Source organism: Littorina saxatilis, linkage group LG3, assembly GCF_037325665.1.
Source record: "Littorina saxatilis isolate snail1 linkage group LG3, US_GU_Lsax_2.0, whole genome shotgun sequence".
Taxonomy (NCBI): Eukaryota; Metazoa; Mollusca; class Gastropoda; order Littorinimorpha; family Littorinidae; genus Littorina; species Littorina saxatilis.
Genome location: NC_090247.1, coordinates 70,252,047 through 70,275,365, shown reverse-complemented (window position 1 = coordinate 70,275,365; position 23,319 = coordinate 70,252,047). Strand labels below are relative to the sequence as shown.

At 40.6% G+C, this 23,319-nt stretch overlaps 2 protein-coding genes across 2 annotated transcripts; one reads left to right on the top strand and one right to left on the bottom strand.

The window, feature by feature from the left end:
• Positions 1 to 83: 83 nt before the first annotated feature.
• Positions 84 to 7,501, bottom strand: LOC138963138 (putative leucine-rich repeat-containing protein DDB_G0290503). The gene is made up of 9 exons (XM_070335171.1): positions 7,450 to 7,501; positions 5,144 to 5,281; positions 4,415 to 4,662; positions 3,653 to 3,937; positions 3,111 to 3,257; positions 2,272 to 2,796; positions 1,636 to 1,857; positions 665 to 946; positions 84 to 351 (listed from the first exon to the last, which is right to left on the bottom strand). The coding sequence occupies exons 3-9, from the start codon at positions 4,628 to 4,630 to the stop codon at positions 196 to 198; spliced, it is 1,833 nt and encodes a 610-aa protein (XP_070191272.1). The 5' UTR covers positions 4,631 to 4,662; positions 5,144 to 5,281; positions 7,450 to 7,501; the 3' UTR covers positions 84 to 195.
• Positions 7,502 to 7,624: 123 nt separating this feature from the next.
• On the top strand, positions 7,625 to 22,780 carry LOC138963136 (uracil phosphoribosyltransferase homolog). Its single transcript, XM_070335166.1, has 7 exons — positions 7,625 to 7,958; positions 11,106 to 11,148; positions 12,269 to 12,338; positions 13,671 to 13,733; positions 14,582 to 14,743; positions 15,666 to 15,764; positions 17,084 to 22,780. Exons 1-7 carry the CDS (start codon positions 7,840 to 7,842, stop codon positions 17,188 to 17,190), a joined length of 663 nt encoding a protein of 220 aa, XP_070191267.1. The 5' UTR covers positions 7,625 to 7,839; the 3' UTR covers positions 17,191 to 22,780.
• The last annotated feature ends 539 nt before the right edge of the window (positions 22,781 to 23,319 follow it).

Below are 23,319 nucleotides of genomic sequence, written 5' to 3'. Positions count from 1 at the left end.
AAATACACAGCCACCACAACATTTCAGCCACTGTACTGAGAACAACAGCTTTCACTGTAACTGTACTGTTTTATTATCCTGTATTTGGTATCTTAAAATTATTACAATTCTTTTATCACAGACAGTATACTGATATCAATGTGTCATGGCTTGCAGATACAAAGTCCACACAGGTGAACTATCTCCCTGGATGAGTCATTTCAGAGAAACAATAAGTTTGCCCCCTTCATTACCAATGTAAGCTTTTGTTTCATCATAATCCACCAGCTTCAGTTGCAGGTTGCCCTTTTCTTCTTCTGCCTCAGCCAGACGGTTGTTCAGCAACACAACCTCATCCGCCAGGTCGCTGCCCTAATAACAAACAACACAGAATTAAACAAAGAATACACAGAACTAAACAAATAAAGTCAATACTGGGTAGTGAGGTAGTTTCCAGAATTGTCAAAATAATACCAAAATGACAAAAGAAAGCAGCCATGTTCATTTTTTTAACATCCGTTTTAAAACTTAATCCCTCTCAAAAATGTAAATCTGTGTTCAGAAAGAAGACAAATTTGGTTAGTTCTTTACCTTTCTCCTTTTTGTAATGGATTGCCAGACACGTTTTCAAGAAGTCCATTTGTCTGACACATTTACCCCACGCACATATTGGAAAGGGACTTACTTTGCGAAGCTCCGCTAACTCCTTCTCCAGGGACTTGATCTTAGAGGTCATCTGAGCTTTCATCTTGAGCATCTTCGTCTCGCTCTTTGCTCCTCCCTCACTCTCTCCTCCCTTCTTGGACTCCTCCAGAAAGGCCGACTTCTCTTGCAGCTGTTTCTGGAGTTCAGACACCTGGGATTGTAGAGCGGCAAGTTCAGGTGCTGAGGCAGACGAAGAACCAGCAGTAGTACCCTCTGATGCAGACCCTGAGCTTTTGGACGCGGCTGCGTGCTGGTATCTTTCCTGTAACAAACAGAATCTTATCCAGTCGTAATTTTTAAATATTCAAATGACCACATGAACTGATGAAGAAGTTAACAGGAATGAAAACTAAACACTGGTCTAGCTACACATTTTCGGCAGGTAACAGCGTCTTTTCATTTAGAATGTATGCGACATTCAAAAGAATATGATCAGCCCCCATTTAGATATGATGAAGAAAACATGTACAGTCAGTGACACACACACACAGTGATGCAAACAATATCTCTCATTTTCCTTTTCATTACTTTATTGTCCCATCGCTGGGAAATTCGGGTCACTTCCCCTCCCAATGGAAAGCTAGCAGCAACAGTCGCGCTACCCAGGTGTGTGCGTGTTTACGTGGTATCAGCCACCTGCACTTACAGCAGAATGACCGAGGTCTTTTATGTCCCATTGTGGTGACACAGGGTGGGACATGGCTTCCGTCTCTGGGTCTGCAAATAAAGTTGACCCGTGTCCGTCCCGGCCCAAATTCGAACCTGCGACCTTTCGATCACAAGTCCAGTGCTCTACCAACTGAGCAACCGGGCCCCCTCTGAGACACAATGAGACACTAACAATAATCACATACAAACACAGTCTCTTCCTCTATCACACACACACACACACACACACACACACACACACACACACACACACACAATCTCTACACCATCAGAAACACCCACCTCCAAGGCACTGTACTGGGCAGAAGCCTGTGAGTACGCAGACTCTAGCTCTGTGATGGAGGACTTGAGGGTGTGGACCTGAACGTCCTTCTCCGACAGCTCCACCTCATGTTTCTCCACCACGTCCTTCAGCTTGACCTCCAGCCGCTGCTTGTCCTCCTTCCACTGATTCTCCTGGTCCACAAAGGTCGCCTGCACCAGCATCAGCTGCTCCGATGTTACCTGCAAGTACAGCAAAGATGTCAGCAACTGTACTACTCATTGCAATAAATGCCAGAAATATAAACAGCCTGCATTTGTGTGTGTGTGTGTGTGTGTGTGTATGTGTGTGTGTGTGAGTGTGTGTGTGTGTGTGTGTTCTTGTTTTTTCAAAGGTCAATAAATCATGAGAAAATTGAAATCAGTGTATGATGAGCGTGCATGATGAGCGTAAGTGTGATCCAGTTGAAAAATGCATCTTTTTGCTGTGTGTGTGTGTGTTGTGTGTGTGTGTTTGTGTGCATTCTGGGGTACCTGCACTGTTTAAAGTTGCTTTGGTTCAAGTTCAATGACTTAACCAACTTATTTCTTTGCAGACCAACGCCATTGTACTTTACTGTCCATCATCACCATAATATAAACAAGTAATTTTCTCACCTGAAGCTTTTCTCGGAGGACCTTGATGGATTCTCTGTTCTCTTGAAGCTCTTTTTCTCTCTCTACAGACTCCTTCTGCAGCACCTCAATCACCTTGACCTTGCCCTCAAGGACATCGTTCGTGTCCTTCAGCTTCTGCTCAAACATGCGAATGACCTCGTCATGGATGTTGACCTCCTCTTTGGACATGATGCGCTGGATGTCCTGCTCATGGCGCTGAATTACCTCCCTTAGGTCGTTTTCGCGCTGAGTGATTTCCTTGTCCTTTTCATGGATCATTGCCTTCAACCTCTTGCTTTCTCCTTCCAGCTCTGCTAGCATCTCTTCAAAATATCTCTGCGTTTCGGTCAGTTTCATCTGAAACCTGTCCGTTTCTGTCTTGAGCTGGTGTTCCGTTTTGCGGAGGGTTTCCTTGGTGATGTCGAAAGATTCCTCATTGGTTTCAATCCTGGAGGTGAGTTTAACGATGAGTGCCGATTGGTCCTGTACACCCTGTTCTTTCTCTTTGATGGCTGCTTGCAGAATCTGCATAACATGGCAAGATCAGTAAGTTTTTAAGTCCAATAATTACAAACTCTTTGCCCTCATTTTATTTTTAATCAATTTCATAATTTTTGTGAACTTGGATTGAAAATAGACGATGCACAACATACACAGGAATGAAAATGTGCTCTGCAAAGTCAACTGCCAATCCTATCATCAGACTGGTAAGTTAAATTATTTATCAAGGCACTGTGAAACTGATACGATGTGCAATCACTTGCAATTTGTACACAACTGCCGCATTGCCCTCCGCTTTTTTCAACAGTGTCGATGTCATGATCAAGAAACTGACTGACCTCTACGACCCTGTCACGTCCACGGATGACCTCTTGCTTCTCCCCGACCAGCTCCTGAAGGTCCATGACCCTACGGTCCATCTCAAGCACCTTGTTGTTCAGCTCCATGATCTTACGATCCTTGTACACCATCTGAGCGTACATGGCCTGCTCAGAGAAACAGTCCAATCTGACATATGGAGTGCATTTAAACTGTTTTCCACAGTACTGTCTTTTCACCAGTTTCAAACAATTAACTTCTACTGTTCTAGATGCTCATTCCGAGTTATTTGATCAACTTTATTATACACTCCTCTAACTAATACAAATAGCAACTGTTGTTTGATCTCGTTTCAGACCTACAAAATCCCAACCTATGCATTTTAAGGATCTGTTGATCTTCCAACCTTTCTTCCTTGCACCAGTTCAACTAAAACACTCTGAATCTTAGGTTGGAACACTGACAGCAGATGAAAATATAACCAATAGTAGTATTCAATCACGTCACAGCAAACAGGCAGCAGTTCTCTACAGCTGTTTGTTTCACTTCTAGCAACATTTACCTGCTCTGTGTCGCCATCATCTCCCCCCAAGGTGCCGCCTGCCTGCAGACTCTCCACAGCTTTAGTCTTCTCTTCCAGCTGTTCAGTCAGGTCGCTGACGAAAGCGTCACGCTCTGCGAGCACCCGCTCCTTGGCTGCGATCTGCTGCTCTCGGTCCCTGATGACCCCTTCCTTCTCTTGTATCACACGGTCCTTTTCCTCCAGCTTCTTCTTCAGCAGCGTCAGCTTGGCTCGACTGGCCTGGGGCGCTGAGCTTTCCTCACTCTGTCCTTCTTCCCCTTCAGCCTGTCAGAAAATAGGTTTTAAAAGCAGTGAGCACAGAAAACAAAATTAGTGAAGAGAAAAGATGGCTTTTGACACAGCAGCCAGTTTTTGACATTGTAGTTTTGACCCAAACGGGTTCATTTCCAAATATTTCTCCACTGCTTCAACTGAAAGTACAGCTGACTGCCAGCAAAATTTGTCAAGGCACTGCCTTTCTCTGCAATGCTTGGTGGTACAGGTATCTAGTATGTGTCATTATATAATCTTGTTGGGAGAAAAAAACTATCAGACTAGAACTCCATTTTTGTACCTTTTTATGTCAGCTGTTACCACTTCTAAAACCTAACCTGGTGTGTGGAATGTCATCTGACAGTACTTCTGACCACAAGCATAGCTGAATAAAAAACATTTCAAAGCATAAATTAAAACTGCAAAGAATATCTTGTTCTGCCATGTCAAACTGAGTGTCTGCCAAAGCTGTGGAATCTGCACACTCACCTTTTCCGTCTCCTCTGCCTGAGCTTTCCTGGCCCCCTCCATCTTGGACATCTTGGCCTGCTTGGCTTTGTTCTGCAGCTTCATCTTGGACAGCTTGCTGCTGGTCTCCGTCAGCTCCTTGTCCTTGCGCTCAAGGTCGTTGTCGCGCTGTCGAATCAGCGCCTTCAGCTGCTCAATCATCAGCTGCTGCTGCTCCATTAAATCACTGTCTGCCATCTCAACTCTGTTGTGTTACTGGCACTCACAACCTTGAAAACAAATAGGATAAAAGCAAATGATTTATTACTTCCCGTTGCATGTTTAACTCAAGCTGACCACAAACAGAACAAAAAAAGAGAAAGTTCTAACTCCCAGCAGAGCTTTTACTGACGCACACACACATACACATCAAGAGTAGCTGCGACTTGGGAAACTTCTCGATGGTGTTTTCTGCTGGCAACAGTCTTGCTGCTAAAAGTCCACCCAAACAGTATAGAACACCAAAGTAACCACTCATTTTGGTACAAGCATAAAGACTGAACTGTAAGACCATGTAAAGAAAGTTGATGACTTCAAGTAAAAGTACTGAAAAGAGCCGAACGTTAACTGCTTCACTAGTTCCTACACCCCCACCCCACCCCCAAAAGAGCTTTTGATGCCTGTTACCTGAGCTTCTGCTGCCATAAATTTGTTCACCTTTCCCCCACTCCCTTTACGGCTTTGTTGTGTTAAGATTAAATCTGCACTCACCAAAATATTCCTTTGCCAAGATATGCTAACACCTGTGGTCTACACAGAAAGTACAAAACTGAAGAAACAGCATCATGCAGTCCTTTTCCTCCATGGCAGAATTAGTGTACTGGTCGTCATCATTGTGTTAGTTAATTTCTGAAAAAAACAAAAACAATTCTCATCTGAACATTTTTCCATTTGCAGGGTGCAAATTATAACACTCACTTCTCATTAGCCGTTAGGTTAAAAAAATGACCCACCTGGATTTTGTTTGTTTGTTTGTTTGTTTGCTTAACGAAGGGCCATATCAGGGCGGTGCTGCTTTGACATATAACGTGCGCCACACACAAGACAGAAGTCGCAGCACAGGCTTCATGTCTCACCCAGTCACATTATTCTGACACCGTACCAACCAGTCCTAGCACTAACCCCATAATGCCAGACGCCAGGCGGAGCAGCCACTAGATTGCCAATTTTAAAGTCTTAGGTATGACCCGGCCGGGGTTCGAACCCACGACCTCCCGATCATGGGGCGGACGCCTTACTACTAGGCCAACCGTGCCGGTCTCCCACCTGGATTAAAAAATCAAAAACAAACATGCATGCACCCAACAACACTTCAAAGTACTGAACAGAATAGAGCAGACAATTGGTCCAATATTGGACACACCTTTATATATGAGTATGAGGCTAAATTCAAAGGCTCAAAATACAGCCTGCATCCATTTTATTTCACTTTATAGACAATCAAACAACCATTAGTGACTCAGAAGGCCCGGTCTACATTAAAGGGGTGCATTTCCTGATAATTCACTTCCTATAGGCCATAGGTGTTCTTCCTGGATCCAGGGGATGCGCCCAAAGGTGGCATCCCTGATGTAAAGCGATCACACCCATACATGTATACAATCTCGAGTCTTAGGCGAGACTTCCATAAACTGATGGAGTTTAGTATCACTGTGATACGATGCTTTGTTGCCACCATGATCGAAGGCATACGTACTTTACTTGAATACCCACCTGGGCATGTGTTAACTTAAACAGCCAAAAGCAGGAGGTGCACCTACATGGGATTGAATTAGACCCTTTTTGCCCCCTTTGGGTCGAATTATATCCCTTAGGTTGGACCCCTTAGACTGCGCGACAGGGAGGGAGTGAATTTTGAGCAGGGGGTACTTTATAACTGTATGGCTCGTCTGAGCCAGGCCTCATGCAATGATCGATATAGTCCTGAAGGCCTGGGGGGAGTCTGTGCTGACGACCTCTTGGGAGATGTTGTTCCAGAGGCAAATCGCTGATGGGAAGAACGAATATATATATATGTCGCATATGTAACATTGACATAGTTGTCTCCCTTCCTCATTGCGCCGACAATTTTCCTCTAAACCCCATGTTTAAATTTTAATAAAACGCATCTGTACAGTCCATTCCGTAACTTGAATGCAAGTAACGAAATGACTTTTTATGCTTACAAGAGCAAGTTTGTCAAAATCAGAGCCTATGGATTGCAGTAGAAAAACGCTCCTCAATTTATAGCTATATTTAAAGTTCAACTTCTGGATCTGGATTCAATTAGTTGCGCAGGGGCCAATTTTGGCCATCGCCACAACTGTGGCAGTGCGCAGCGTTCCCTATTAATAAAACCTAACTGATCTATACTTTAAAAACAGGGTTAAAAAACGGATACTAGGGGGGAAGTTCAGAACACCCCTGATTTGCCAATTGCTGTGGAGAAGGCGTTGGCACTCTCTCACCGTTTTAACTAAGTACGAGTTTCTGAACTGTTCTGTTTTGGAATCTGGGATCTTAAACCCTCAACGTAACCCTTAACGGCTTTTAAGGCTAAATAGTAATACAAAGTAAACTTCTTTACGGGTTTGTTTGCCGGTTCCATCTAATCATGCTTGCTAAGTACTGCTAACTGGTAATACCAGCTACTAGTACTAGTCACTGTACTATTGACTGCTATTAGTAATTACTGAGTGCTATACTACCATACATTGCACTTTCCAGATACTTCTTTCGTTCGACGCTTGTCAAACTGAAACAACGTGAATGTTGGTGGTACAGGTATTCTACTTCTATCAGTTTAGCTCATGAATCCACTAATCTGATTCTTTCTCTCATCATAACCGCATGTTGATCTGCGGGACCTGCCGTTGGCTTCGAGCACATTTGTTGCTGTGAACAACTACGTTCTAATCATAAGCAACCCAATGCAAATAATGATAATTGAAAAAAAAGATACTCATTAATAGAAACGTTCAAATTAATTGGTCAGATTGTCTAAAGAAACGCAGAGAATACATGTAAAAGAAGCCAACCTGTTTGTGGAGGAATGTTACAGACGACCCAACCTTCCATGTTTGCGACACTTGGCAGTCACGTGACAAAATGTTGAGGTTGTGCCCCTTTGCAAACATACTGCAGAATAGCTTCCCTTGACGCTCAAAAATTGCGAGAGCAGGAAATACACACAGGCATTTTACAATAAGAATACGCTATGTATTGCATTCTTAAAACACAGACTGTTTTAGTACTTGCAGTGATCTAATTTTATCAACAGTTTCCGCAAAATTCAACTCACAAGTAAATACCCAAGTTTAAAGCGACAGATTGACAAACTAGGTCACGTGACCACCAGCAAAACGCAAACAAAGCGGATTCTGCTGTGGCGGCTGTACGTGCATCTTGAAAGATATAAAGTGAAAAATATGAACCCCGACGTGATCCCGTCTGTACCAACTCTGGATGATGAACTGTTTAAAACGTCACTCAAAGTCCTTCGTGTGACTGAGAGTGTCAGGGAACTTCAGACCATGATGAGAGACAAGTGAGTTGCTGTCGGCTTCCACGTGTTTATTGCTTGAGTAGCAGGAACTGCATGTCCCCAATGCTGCAATATTTGCGTAACTTCAAAGAAATCGTTGTTTCTATGCTACTGGCATAGGTCTGAGATCTGCCTGTTACTCATTTGAAGTTTATTAAAAGTCAAATATATTAGATTATTGCATGTCAGTTGTCACTAAAATCGAGATTGAGTACTAATTATATGTGCTCCAGTAAACAGGTCAATAACAATGAGTATAATGAAGCTTTCAGAAGCTGTACACCGTGTGTACACATGCGGCTATGGGTATAGACGTGAGCCGGCCTTGTTTATCTCTCATAAAATTTAAAATCCTTATGACTAAATCCCCCATCTCCAAAGTACTGCTGGTGATCGAACTATTAATTAGTAGTATTATTTTTTTTATATTTTTGAATCGTTAAAAAAATTATATTTTAAATTAGAAACTTGCTATACATCTCAAAATCCTTCTTTTCTAATTCCTGGGTGTGTTTTCGAAGGAATCGAATGAAAGAATTGAATTTTGGTGTAACTGCAATACTATTACTGGCATCAGTATTACTCTATCAAATATGTCACCGCATAAGTTTGCTTCTCTTGTGAGAAATATACTTACCGCATGTCGACATGCTTTTGGGTTGTTCTCTGGTAACATTGTAACCGAAAAAAGGCGAAACCAAATGCTCTGACAGTTTTAAATGGACAGATTGCAAAAACTGTGGACGTTATTTGCTTTTTTCTTGCATATTATACATGCATGTTGACACGATTAGTGAGCTTAGTAAGGCACTAGGCCAGACATGCGCATTGTAACAAGGTCATACGTCACGGGACATGCGTACTGCACGTTACTTCCCACCATGCTGGAGAATATCTAGGTCGATGTACCATACATGTGCTTGCCTCTACTAAGAAATGAATAAAGCTTGGAACAACTGACAGGAGTTGCCTCCGTGTATGTGCTGAACTGAAAGACGTTACACATGTTACGAAGTGTGCTAAAGTATTGACAGCCAAAAATAGTCGTGCATTTGTGATAAGTGGGTCTGTTTTGTGCAAATTAAGTTCGGGCTGCTGTGGAACGACACGTTGCAAAGTTGACCACATACAAGTATGGTTAATATTTCAGATTGTGTTGATCTTCTGCAAACAGAACAAAATGCATGCGTTTATGATGAGTTACAAACTGTTCATGGGCTTTTTCGTGTTTCTTTCATTCCGTACGACATTAGTTATTGCTTCAATCCCTTCATCCAACAGCATGTCACAAATTACCTGCCATTTTGGCCTCTCGATTTGACGTATTTACCCAAATTACGAATACACAAAACGTTATTTTTTTATTAAACAAATTGTAGAATAGCTTTAACATCATCAAGCAACATTCAGACACCCATAAAGAAGCATAGTAACGAACAAAACTGTCAAACTTATTATTTCAATCCAATGACCCTCTGTGGTGTCCCAACTCCAGAGAACAACCCTTTTCTGTTCTACATAAGGCCTAAAAAAAAAAGGTGTGGTTACGGTAACCCGACCTACCCTATTTTTAGGGTCCGACCCTATAACTTTTTTTTACATTTGTCAAAAAACAAAAACAAAAAAAAACCGAGTGCAGAAAACGCAATGAAAGCGAAGGCGCTCGAGTTGCACACTTATTTCCCTGTCAAGTAGGTTTAATTTGTACACATTAGAAAAAAAAGTAGTACAAAAAAAAGTAATTGCCTACCTTCCTACCCTATTTTTTTTGGCTATGTTACCTTAACCACACCTATTTTTTTTGTTGGCCTAATCATAACTTTAACTTGAATTGGCAGCTCAGGGAAACTTTTAGTCTGGAGTTAATGTTAATTATAATATATTTTTTATTATAAGGGCACTGGCAGAAGCCCGCGTGGTTGATGTCTTAAATTACCATGCATGCAGATCTATAGAAAGAGGTTAAGACAATTAATGTACACAGTACAGCTATGTGCTAGGATGTTTGAAGTTTTTTTTATATCAGCTGAGTTCTGACTTTTAGTTTTATATATATATATATATATATAATTATATATATATATCTATACGACTTGTGTCTGTCTGTGTGTGTGTGTCCGCGATGCACGGCCAAAGTTCTCGGTGGATCTTTTTCAAATTTGGAGACAGTATTCAGCTACACCCTGGACACAACCTCATCGATGAGATATTTCAACAGCGCTGAACCGATTTTGGTTTTTCTCTGGATCCATTCCCAATAACTCTTCCTTATCTTCTCCAGTGTTTTCAGCCGCATTTATCTCCCTTCCTCCGTGCGGTGCGCCGGCTTACACCCGGCATAGCCGGGTCCCCGGCGCAGCCGGGTATTCGGCTCGACTTCTTCCCGGCACAGCCGTACCTGGCGAAGCGGGTATTCATCTAGTATAATATATATTTAAAATCCACTTTTCTGATTTGTTTTCTTTGTCTTAACCATTTAATGTGCTCTCAGTCTCAATTTCTCGCCCACAAATGTCCTAGCACAGAATGTGTGCATACACTCAGCTATTGAAAAAAATACGCTGACGGATGCAATATTATGACATCTGTTTCTATCCTGCAGAGTGGGGTTGAACAGCTGCTTCCTATACTGACAGGCTCATGACACACTGACTGATTATATATATAGTGTACTATTATACTAAGCAGTAGGAAAGTAATACAGATTATTCTGAAACAACAGCTTATTCTGTGAAGTAAAAAGGATTAATAAATCATTAAATGCAGGCCATGAAAATATTGTGTGTGTACACGTGTGTCACTGTCAGTGTTCACATAGTGTGTGTCTGTGTAGTGTGTATGTGGACGTCTTGTGTGTGTCTGCATGTGTGCTGGCAAACTCATAAATGAAATCAACATTACGTCACCAGGCAATAAAGCTAGGTCATTGCATGCAATTTGACATATCATTATTTGATTTATCTAAGCAAGGAAAACATTTCTTCAATTCTTCAGGTTATGGATTGTGTCCACAACTTAAATAAGTCTGTAATATTACACCAAACTCCTGTTGTGGTTAATGTTGCTAGCAAGTTTATGAAATGAAAGGGACTCATCGCATAGTTGTAAAGAAGCCTTCTTTGTTTTCTTATTGATTTATTTATTTTTCAGGTCCACTTCCAGAAGTGATTTCATCTTTTATGCCGATAGACTGGTAAGATTTCTCTTCTTCTTCTTGCGTTCGTCGATTGGCGTTGATGCGTGGTGCATTGGTTTGTTAGAGTGCGCCGTGCAGCCCAGTACCTCTGTCTTCAGCACTCGAGGTCTTCGTGGTTGAAAACGACGTTAAACACCAAATAAAGAAAGCACTCGAGGTTTCTGTTGGGGTTATATACCTCACCCTTAGCTCATGGCCCGTACGTCCTACCCTGAGAGCACAGGGGGGGAGGATTTGCCGGGATCCCACCCGGAGCTAGGGTTTTAATGCGCCCATAATCGCATTAGATGAGTCCCGTCGAAGGGCGATGGAGCATTTCGAAGGGAGTAGCAGTACCGCCTGCTACCCCACTCCACCCTGGTAGGAAACACCGCCAGTTTGGTCCGCGGCCGCAAGCGGCTGGTCTTCATATCTGAAGTCCGTTTCCCTATCCGCCACCCGGGGACGCGCTGAGTTGGGGGTGGTCGCCCCACTGAAAATCCCACACTGGGTTAGAGAAGTTCAGCCTGTCCCAGGGTAAGATTTATCAAGTCAAAGTGTACTCAAGAGTTGATGATGATAGTTTATGGTTGCTGTGAAACAAAGCACTGTCTGTTACTGTTTGGTGTATTTTTGAGCTGTTAGTGTTACTTTTGCTGTAACAAAATGAAAAAGATGCACTGCACTTCTCTTTACTATTTTTGGACAAAGTGCTACATTGTAGTTGTACTCCAAAGCGTTTGAGGGGGTAAACGGATAAGGGTGTATTTTTAGATTAATTTTAGTAAGTAAATTTTAAGGGGCTTATTGTCCGTCAGGTCTTAATTGCCTATATTGGACATGAATTGGTTTATACGATTCGAGTTTTACGCCCTCACGGCTTTTTGATGTTTGCGTGTTTAGGTGGTATCAGCCATCTGCACTTATGGTAGAATGACCAAGATCTTTAACGTGCCATTGTGGTGACACGGGGGTGGGAGATGGATACCGTCTCTGGGTCTGCACATAAAGTTGACCCGTGTCCGTCCCGGCCTGGATTCGAACCAGCGACCTCTCGATCACAAGTCCAGTGCTCTACCACCTGAGCTACCCGGGCCCCCCAGATTAATTTTAAAAAGCTTTGCATTTAACATTGCAGATTCGTCTAGTGGTGGAAGAAGGTCTGAACCAGCTGCCCTACAGAGAATGTGTCATCACTACACCTACAGGTAAACCAACCTCGGATGTTATCCAAAGTGATAGCAGGGAATGAATAATATGGTATGCAGACCTGGGAACCCATACGATTTCGCCGTATTTTGTACGCATGATTGTCTAGAATACGATCAGTACGGTCAGTGGGAAAAAAATAGGACGAGAAAAATTTCTAGACTATTTTTCTTCACAAACGTAATGCATCCCGAAGCCGATTCAGTATTTTGACACATGGTTACAGTTTTTGTCAGTAAACATTGAAAGACGCATTTGTTTTAAATGTTTTGGTAAACTTAATTAACGGTGCGACGGGCGCGTGTGAAGCATGGTTGAATAATGGATGTTCAAATGCTGTGTGGAGTACGCTCACTTTTCTGAAAATACACCAAGTTTGTTTGAAAATACACCAAGTGCAAATCTGAGGTTCCCAGGAGTGGGTATGTCGCACAGAGATATCATCATGACCCCCGCATGTAAATCAATCTCAGGTAAATTTGTGGCAGCATGATTGATGATCTTCATAGTCGTCAGGGATTGAATTATATTCCACACAGAGATGTGTTATCACTTCCCCGACGGGTAAACCAATCTAAAACATTAATTTGTGGCAAAGTGATTGCTTTTGCTTTTCATCAAAGTTGTCAGGGAATGAATTGTTGTATAACTATAAGATAAAAAAAATGATATAATTCTTTATTAACGAGCGTAATGCCATAAGCAAATCTGTGCTTTTATTACATCCATTTCTCGCCGCCAATTAAAGGGACTAATCTTATGATTATGTTTGTTATGAAAAAGAAGAAGACAAAATACAAACAAAGATTGAAGGAAACAAACAAACAACAAATTTTATTTATTAAATTATGCATTTTAAAAATAGCTTTGGACAAGATGCACACTGTCAATGTCGCAAAAGCGATGCCAAGCAGTGACACGTTATCCCTTTCCCTACAGGTAAACCCATCTCAGATTTGTGCCAAAGTGATTGGTGTTCTTCATTGGTTTCAGGGAATGAGTTAATGCTTTCAACATTTTGGTATGACTACTGACATTCACAGTTCAAGACTGTGCCTAAGGATTCTAACCTTTTCCAAAGACCTATATAGGGGTTCTGTGTTTTCCTCTTGACAGTGTCCTTTTCTTTTCATTGTTCTTTCTTTATGTGTGAATACAAAAAATGATGATAAATAACGATGAAAGAAAAAACAATCTTTTTAACTTCAGGGCTTTGAGAAATTTGCTGGTATCTTCAAAACCGACGTGTTCTTACTTGTTATTTTGGTGTTTGATCTTGTTTAAAATTGCTGCCGACTTCATGAATATCTGTGTTTATTAATTTGTTCCAGGTCAGACATACAATGGCCTGCAGTACGAGAAGGGAAATTGTGGAGTCAGCATTATGCGCAGTGGTGAGATATAGAACTTTGATGGTACAACTCAAGACTTAAAGATTTTAATATCCTTAAAACAAATTGAGGATATTTACAGAGCACCGACACTGACACTACTGGTCGCACACTGAGTTGCGCCCACACACCAATTTAGATTATAAATGATAATGCTTTTGGTCTTCTAACCTCTGATATTGAAAGCTTCCAGATAGACCCTACTAGGCATTAGCAGCAAGTTGGAACTATTGCATTTGTTGTTTTTCAGTTACGACTAATTTACCAAGATATTTTGAAAGCAGATATTGCTGTTGATGGTCTGAACTGAACAGGTTATCAACTACGGGGAACTGCACTTGTCTTGTACAAAATATTAGGCTCTGTTGCTTTGCTTAGAGGAATACAGTGGTTGATTGATTGATTAATTGATTGATTTTACAGACACACAGTCAAGCTTGTAATTTCTCTTTTAGAGATGAATAAAGATGATTGTATTGTATTGTATTGTATTGTATTGTAAACCTTTGTTATATTTTCTGTTCACAACCTTTGTTAATTAACCTTCTTTTTAAGACCTGATGTTCTAAGATTTTTGTGAGGGCTAAAAAGGTGTTTTATTTTAATGTAGCTTTTACAATGTGGCATCCCCTCCTCCCCCCCAATTTAAAACATCCCTCCCTTTAAGACCCTGCTTCCTTAGACTTTCTGTTCACAACTTCTTTAAATTTACACCATTCTGCGGCTCCCTCCTTTTCAAGACATGATATTTTCTGAATTTGGAGATCTTAAAAATAAAAGGGGAGTTGCGCTGTACTCTTGTGCTCGTCACAGTGGCTTGTTTTTCCATATTGTTGTTGTTGTGTTTGCAGGAGAGGCCATGGAACTAGGCCTGCGTGACTGTTGCCGGTCGATCCGTCTGGGAAAGATTCTGATCACAAGTGACGAAGACACGCACGAAGCAAAGAGTGTGTACGCCAAGGTTCCCCACGACATCTGTCATCGGAAAGTGCTCCTCATGTACCCCATAATGAGTAAGTTTGGTGACGGGCACAGTGGCGTGGTGGTAAGACGTCGGCCTCCTAATCGGGAGGTTGTGAGTTCGAATCCCGGTCGCTGCCGCCTGATGGGTTAAGAGTGGAGATTTTTCTGATCTCCCAGGTCAGCTTATGTGCGGACCTGCTTAGTGACTTAACCCCCTTCGTGTGTACGCGCAAAGCACAAGACCAAGTGCGCACGGAAAAGATCCTGTAATCCATGTCAGAGTTTGGTGGGTTATAGAAACACGAAAATACCCAGCCTGCCTCCTCTGAAATCGGCGTATGCTGCCTGAATGGCGGGGTAAAAACGGTCATACACTTACAAATCCACTCGTGCTAAAAGCATGAGTGAACGTGGGAGTCTAAGCCCATGAACGAAGAAGTAGAAGTAAGTTTGGCTAACTGGGATTTTGGAGGCTTTAGTTTGTCTCTTATATAGGTGTGTGATGAAATATAATCCCAGTAATCGCACTCTCCATTTTCCAATTCAGTATTTTTTGTACAAGCATGCATTTTTGCCCTCACAAAATGTGGTCGCTCTTCCATGCTAACCGGTTAAATCTGGTACTGCCATTATGATAAAATGGGGGGAGGGGGGGGGGGGGGTGGTGGCTGTCAAATCATGACCTGAACATAAGGAATGGATTTTGCACTTTCTGGTACTGTAAACACACCCCACCCACCCCCTTCTCCTTTAAGACCCTTTATCATATATACAGGGAACACATTTAACTGGGTTTTTTTTTAATGTAAAATGTTTCCCAGTGTTGGTGTTTAGGGCTGTGTTTTCTGAGGGTTGCCCTTCTTGAACATATTCCGGGACATACAGTGATGTTATTTTGTTTTTTAATGTAAAATGTTGCATAGTGTTGGTGTTGAGGGCTGTGTTATCTGAGCGTTGCCCTTTGTGTAACAGACACAGGGAACACGGTGGTGAAAGCAGTGAACGTGCTGCAAGAACATTACGTCAATGAGAAGAACATCATTCTGCTCAACCTCTTCTGCACCCCACAAGGTTAGAGTACTTTTTATATTTTATGCCTGTTGCTCCTTAGGGTCAGCAGGGATAATTGAATTAATTGAATTTAAAAAATATAATATTTATCTATAAGGCCTAAAAAAAAAAATAGGTGTGGTTACGGTAACCCGACCTACCCTATTTTTAGGGGCCGACCCTATAACTTTTTATTACATTTGTCCAAAAAAAACAAGAAAACGAGTGCAGAAAACGCAATGAAAGCGAAAGCGCTCGAGTCGCACACTTATTTCCCTGTCAAGTAGGTTTAATTTGTACACATTAGAAAAAAAAGTTTTTAAAAAAAAAGTGATTGCCGACCTTCCGACCCTATTTTTTTGGCTATGTTACCGTAACCACACCCTTTTTTTTGTGTGTGCCTAAGTAAAAGATGAGAAAAGGAGCTTGAAATAGTACCCGCGTGTGCAGATCCTGTGCAAACAATACTGCTGTAGGAAAAGTATTATTAGTGTGTTTGTGTGGGCGTATATTTGTATGTGTGAGTGTGCACGCATGTGTACATTCATGTAAAAAAAAAAAAAAAAGAAGGGGAAACAGAATAGCAGTGTCTGTGTGGGCAGATTCTGCATAAACAATGCTGCTCTTTATGAAATGTATTGGTGTGTGTGTAACTGAAAGAGAGAGAATGCATTTGCATTGCATGTACATGAATGCTCGTAGGTCCGCATACAGGCATACATTATTCAATGCATTGATTCAACATTGGATTTCCTTTCTTTGAGTCAGCCAACAATTTCTTGTATATATATATATATATAGGTGGCTTTACGAGACTACAACAGAGTGCATGTTTGTGTTTGTTCAATTGTTAACAAATAAAAGGAATTCTTACTAAAAATCGATCAATACATAAATGTTATTTGTATTTTTGACCAAAATATAACATGTTACACAGATCTCGACAGTCACTGTTCACCTCGATCGCTGGCGCGTTCTCGGAGGAACAATGACTGTCTCAGTCTGTGTAACATGTCATATTTTGGTCATAAATACAAATAACGTATATTGTTTTAATAACACCATGCATTATTTGTTTCATTGTTTCATTGTCATTCATTGTTTCATTATCACAATGCATTTATCATAGTTTCATTGTCATCGTTGTTTCATGATCACCATGTGTTATTCATTGTTTCATTATCACAATGCATTTATCATAGTTTCATTGTCATCGTTGTTTCATGATCACCATGTGTTATTCATTGTTTCATTATCACAATGCATTGATCATAGTTTCATTGTCATCGTTGTTTCATGATCACCATGTGTTATTCATTGTTTCATTACGATGTGTGCAGCGGTCAAGCAGATCCAGACCAAGTTCCCCGGGCTGACCATTGTGACCACAGAGATCCATCACGTCACCCCCAACCACTTCGGACAAAAGTACTTTGGCACCGACTAGCTCACTCCCTTGTTCACATGTTCATTGCCTGTACGTTCTGGACCAACTGCCAAAAAGATCAGATATTCATGAATTGAATTTTTTTTCCTTTTTCCTTTTTTTTTCTCCTTTTTTGTAATGGATTTGATGTATGGACATCCAAGCTTGATTGACAGGTTGAAGTCATTTATGAAATTAGGTTTTAAAAGATAAGTGAAAGGTTTTGAATGCTGCTTGTGACTGGGGTTAAGGTTGCAGACGAGAGAAAGAAAGAATGGTTGTTGTAACGCCTGAATTTCAAAGACAAGTTTGGTAAAAGGTTCTCAACATGAATCTACCTGAGTGAACATGACTTTGCTTGTTTCAGTGTATTTCTTGTTTGTTGATCAGAACTCTGAATCTCTGAGACAACAAAATCATGACAGACTAAATCAAATGTGTCTCTGCAAAGTTCAAATTTTCCTTTCCAAATTTATTTCTACATTCCTTTTCTTTTCTTTTTCTTTGAATTGTGTCGTCAATCTGGTGCCATTTTTTTTCTTCCAACTGAGGAAGTACAACTCACTGTCAACATATTGTTGCAACATTTTCTTGTTGTAGAAGGGAGCTGATTTGGCTTTCAAGTTCATAGGATACAACAGATTAATGTTTTCTTTTTAACCCCTTCACTGCCCACCCCGTATGTAATACGTGGTCATTTTCTGTTTATCGTACGCCCATAACCGTATCTCATACTTGGGATTTGTGTCAACAACATTTCAGGACATTTCTGAAAACTAAATGGGAGGTAACCACTGGCCAAGTACTTGTAGGGGTTCTAAACACAGTTCTTTCCCATAGACCATTCGGATAAGTTACTACCACTGTGGCAGTGAAGGGGTTAAGACATGTAACACAATGAATATGCTTCTGTGCTGTTATTTAAAGTATAGGATTTTTCTGAATATGCTCTCATGCACTGTAGTTTGTAGTCTGAACAAAGAGCACAAACTAAATGGAATGAACACACTAAGGTGTGAATGTGATTACCCCGGTACATACCTGAACAATACACACGTGTGTATTAAAGATCATGGTCTTACATGTACTAAAAATAAAAACGTGTTTTAAATTTACCTATAATTTTGATTATTGTGCGTGTGGTTGAAATGCCAGTAATTGTTTTTGGTGATGCCCCCCGCGGGTTAGGGGGAAGAATTTACACGATGCTCCTCAGCATGTCGTAAGAGGCGACTAACGGATTCTGTTTCTCCTTTTACCCTTGTTAAGTGTTTCTTGTATAGAATATTGTCAATGTTTGTAAAGATTTTAGTCAAGCAGTATGTAAGAAATGTTAAGTCCTTTGTACTGGAAACTTGCATTCTCCCAATAAGGTCATATATTGTACTACGTTGCAAGCCCCTGGAGCAATTTTTTTATTAGTGCTTTTGTGAACAAGAAACAATGAACGAGTGGCTCTATCCCATCCCCCCTTTCCCCGTCGCGATATAACCTTGAACGGTTGAAAACGACGTTAAACACCAAATAAAGAAAGAAAAACCCCTTCATTTCATATCACAAAATATGACTAGCTGCCAGTGTCTTAGTTTTATGTGAGGGGGAACACATAGTCGCAGGCTATTATTTTATTCAATGTTATTACCGTTTTGACATAAAATGGTCAGTATTTGTTGAACATCTTGTAAAAAAAATAATTTTTAACTTTTGTTTTGAATCATGTACATGAGAAGTGTTCATTTTAACATTTTTTCTCTCCAAAATATGTTGTACTAGGCAAAGATTTATTCTGATTTCCAATGCTGAGCATTAGTTTTTGATGTCATATATATGCTTTATCTTTGGTTGCTGTTGTATGGAAAGTTGTGGATGTAAAAGTATTGTCCGATTGAATTATTGTATATTTTATAGAAAAAATATATTTGTTTAAATGGGAATGTAATCGTATTAGAATTGTCTTTATCTTTCCAAGTACCAATGTGGACTGTGTTGATTTCCTTGTCCTTTCTTTTGTATTCTTCCTAAGTTTTTTGTTGTTGTGTCGATCCACTCTTTCAGCTTGCTATTCAAACATCTCATACCCTGATCTAACAAGAAACGCTGTATACTCAAGACACTGTCATAACGTATATCAGGCAGTTCTAGTAGTGTACCATACTCATTTGCATGTGCATGATTAGGATTTTGTTGTTGTACACCTATGTATAGTGTGCATGATTAGGATTTTGTTGTTGTACGTATAGTGGGCATGATTATGATTATGATTTTATTTGTTGACCTGTATTTTTATTTTTTGTTTTTTGTTTTTTGTGCATGATTAGAATTACCCCCCGCGGGTTAGGGGGAAGAATTTACCCGATGCTCCCCATCATGTCGTAAGAGGCGACTAACGGATTCTGTTTCTCCTTATACCCTTGTTAAGTGTTTCTTGTATAGAATATAGTCGATGTTTGTAAAGATTTTAGTCAAGCAGTATGTAAGAAATGTTAAGTCCTTTGTACTGGAAACTTGCATTCTCCCAGTAAGGTCATATATTGTACTACGTTGCAAGCCCCTGGAGCAAATTTTTGATTAGCGCTTTTGTGAACAAGAAACAATTGACAAGTGGCTCTATCCCATCTCCCCCCTCTCCCCGTCGCGATATAACCTTCGTGGTTGAAAACGACGTTAAACACCAAATAAATAAAGAAAGAAAGAATTTGCCTCCCTCTAGGACCATGTTTGATATGCAGAGGTGTCCGAAAGTGTAAGCTGCAATAGATGGACTGGGGGAAACAACTCTGTCGGGTTTGTATGGGTTATGAAAGAATTAATATTCTTGCTTTTCAAGTCAAGCCTTCTACATGAGCTCCTTGTTCATGTGTTTCCGACACACTCCTTCAGGCATGGGAATTGTCCGCCGAAAGGCTAATTTCCGCCGAATTGGTTTTTTTGTTCCGCCGAAAAAGCAGAAGTTTCCACCGAAAAAAAAATGGGGGAGGCAAAAATGGTTCTAAAAACTGAATTACATGGCAAACGTGGAGCTAAGATGACACCAAATTGCACCATTTGGGTTCTTTGGAGAGAAAAAAAAATTCGGGGGGGGGCATGCCCCCGGACCCCCCCTAGTAAGGCTAGGTGCTTCGCGCCGTCGACTTTGTTATTACTTTCAAATGTTCAGCCTTTTTTACAATTTGTAATTCCCATGCCTGTCCTTGCTAGTGACTGGCCTAAATATTGACTCTGTAAAAGCAAGAGTATTCACTTTTTTACAACTCATACAAACCCGACAGAGTTATGTCCGGAATGAGTCTAATACCAGTTTGGTGGCTGACTGTGTTTAGTGTCATGAGATCATGATTTGTTCTGTTTACACTGTTGTACTCTCTGTTGTTCGATATAGTCTGATCGGATAAAGCTCAAGTACATGATGATTGTTATTATTTGAGGAATTATTTTTTGGGTGTTTTATGATTTACAGATATCGATACATGTATAATCATTAATGTGGTAATGAAGTTCAAATGATGGGCTCCCCCAAAAACTGCGTATGGCTGCCTGAATGGCGGGATAAAAACGGTTATACACGTAAAAACTCCCGCAGTGGGGCACTGCGGTTATGAAATTAAAGGCCCCTCCTGTTTTTGGAACCGCAGGAGCTTTCTAGTTTGCTGTTAGGTAGATTTTTGGTTCCTCTTTCCTGTCATATATGCTCTCTTTTTCTTCATGAATTCTTTTCTTTTTTCTGCCTTCTTGCTCATTCACCTGTATTTTTTCCAAAAATCTCTTCTCTTGCCGCTTGTCTCGCGATTCATGTATAGTTTAATCTGTTAGTGTTCTGATGTAAGTCCAGCAGTAGATAGGTTAAGCCTATTTTAACATACTGGAAACTGGTAATCTTCCAGTAGGTATTAATTTAGTTTTACTAAAGCCTGCTGGGACACAAGTAATGGGTTAGTGCATTTGTAAACAGGAATCGCTTGACAAGTGGCCCCCTTCATCCCCCCCCCCCCCTTCCTCGTCCTGATATGGCTCTGCGTAGTCGGCTGGACGTTAAGCAACAAATAAACAAACAAAATCCCCCCCTTCCTCGTCCTGATATGGCTCTGCGTAGTCGGCTGGACGTTAAGCAACAAATAAACAAACAAACAAACACGTAAAAACCCACTGGTGCAAAACATGAGTGAACGTGGGAGTTTCCGCCCATGAACGAAGAAGAAATGATGAGCAGGCTGCCATTTGCACAAAGTCACAAAAAGAACAAACATAGTTCCTTCATGAATCTGGTGTCATACTTTTATTGCTGTAAAATAGATGTATACCGACTGTACATAAGCACAGCACTGTGTATAAGCACAGCTTTTTTCACTTTTTTTTCCATTTTGTTTTATTCTAATTTAGTAGTGATAACTGCTAGTGAAGTGTTAGTCATGAAATTCAAATAAATGGCTGCCATTTACAAAGGGCAAGATGGAAGAATGAATTTATGCATGAATTGGATGGCATGCACTAATACCGAGATGCAGTGTGCAGAAGTTGTACATTTCTGTAAAATAACTTGATGAAGATTATTGCTTGAACAGTTATATACTTGGGATGATAATTCTCATGCTGGTTTACTGCTTAGCTACATTTTTTTTAACGGGAGAAGATTCTTGTCTCTGCAATGTACATTTCTTTTTAATGAATGCATGGATAGGATGTATTCTTGTGTGTGTGTGTGTGTGTGATTCTTTTTCCTGAAACATCTGATGGGTGAAATGTGTTTACCAACAGTACCATGTGTGTTTGCATACTGGTTAATATAGAACTTGGATCACATTTCACAGCTAAGAATACACTACAAGCTTGGTTTTGTTTTTGAACATTTTGTTATGTGTCCTAAACTTTCCAAGGTCAACACTGTACTTGGAATGTTTTGGTTTTACCGGGTATTGCTCTAGTCATTTTTGTTATTGGTATATGTTCCTTTTCCCCCCGCGGGTTGGGACAAGAAAGAATTTACCCGATGCTCCCCAGCATGTCGTAAGAGGCGACTAACGGATTCTGTTTCTCCTTTTACCCTTGTTAAGTGTTTTTTGTATAGAATATAGTCAATGTTTGTAAAGATTTTAGTCAAGCAGTTTAAGTCCTTTGTACTGGAAACTTGCATTCTCCCAGTAAGGTAATATATTGTACTACGTTGCAAGCCCCTGGAGCAAATTTTTTATTAGTGCTTTTGTGAACAAGAAACAATTGACAAGTGGCTCTATCCCATCTTCCTCCTTTCCCTGTCGCGATATAACTTCGTGGTTGAAAACGACGTTAAACACCAAATAACCCCCCGCGGGTTGGGGGAAGAATTTACCCGATGCTCCCCAGCATGTCGTAAGAGGCGACTAACGGATTCTGTTTCTCCTTTTACCCTTGTTAAGTGTTTCTTGTATAGAATATAGTCAATGTTTGTAAAGATTTTAGTCAAGCAGTATGTAAGAAATGTTAAGTCCTTTGTACTGGAAACTTGCATTCTCCCAGTAAGGTAATATATTGTACTACGTTGCAAGCCCCTGGAGCAATTTTTTTATTAGTGCTTTTGTGAACAAGAAACAATTAACAAGTGGCTCTATCCCATCTCCCCCCCCCCCCCCCCCCCTTCCCCCCCCCTTCCCCCGTCGCGATATAACCTTCGTGGTTGAAAACGACGTTAACACCAAATAAAGAAAGAAAGAGAAAGAAAGCTAACCGAGACTAGTTGAGGCTGTATCAATGCGCCTCGCCAGCAGGTTGTTAATGGATTTTTTAGCGAGTGGTTATCGACAATTAATGACCGGTAATTTTTAATGAGTTGGGGCATTCTGACCAATCACAGGATCTGTTTCATTAAAACGCAAACTTGATTGAATTACAATGCTTGTTATTCTCTCGGGTGCCAGGAGATAGTTCCGGATAACTCTCACTTACTCTATTGCACAAATCTTATGCATTTAAAGCGCCAACTTTCCTTCGTTTCTCGATCTTAAAATAGCGCTCTGCCTCATTTGTGATTTTGTTTTTCAATTGAAAATCGAAAAACAAGAAAGGTTAAGTTTATGGAATGTTGAATTATACACAAAACAAAAAATTAACATTTCTCTTTTATGTGCTTTTGTTCTAATCAGTTGCATTATTGGCATATGTCAATTCTGCTTATGTTCA

Coding starts and splice junctions, on each gene's coding strand:
- LOC138963138 (XM_070335171.1), bottom strand. CDS start 4,630: ATGGCAGACAGTGATTTAATGGAGCAGCAGCAGCTGATGATTGAGCAG. Junction 3,938..4,414: donor AGGCAGAGGAGACGGAAAAG/GTGAGTGTGCAG, acceptor ATTTTCTGACAG/GCTGAAGGGGAAGAAGGACA. Junction 1,858..2,271: donor TCCTCCGAGAAAAGCTTCAG/GTGAGAAAATTA, acceptor CTGTACTTGCAG/GTAACATCGGAGCAGCTGAT.
- LOC138963136 (XM_070335166.1), top strand. CDS start 7,840: ATGAACCCCGACGTGATCCCGTCTGTACCAACTCTGGATGATGAACTG. Junction 7,959..11,105: donor CAGACCATGATGAGAGACAA/GTGAGTTGCTGT, acceptor TTTATTTTTCAG/GTCCACTTCCAGAAGTGATT. Junction 14,744..15,665: donor CCTCATGTACCCCATAATGA/GTAAGTTTGGTG, acceptor TTTGTGTAACAG/ACACAGGGAACACGGTGGTG.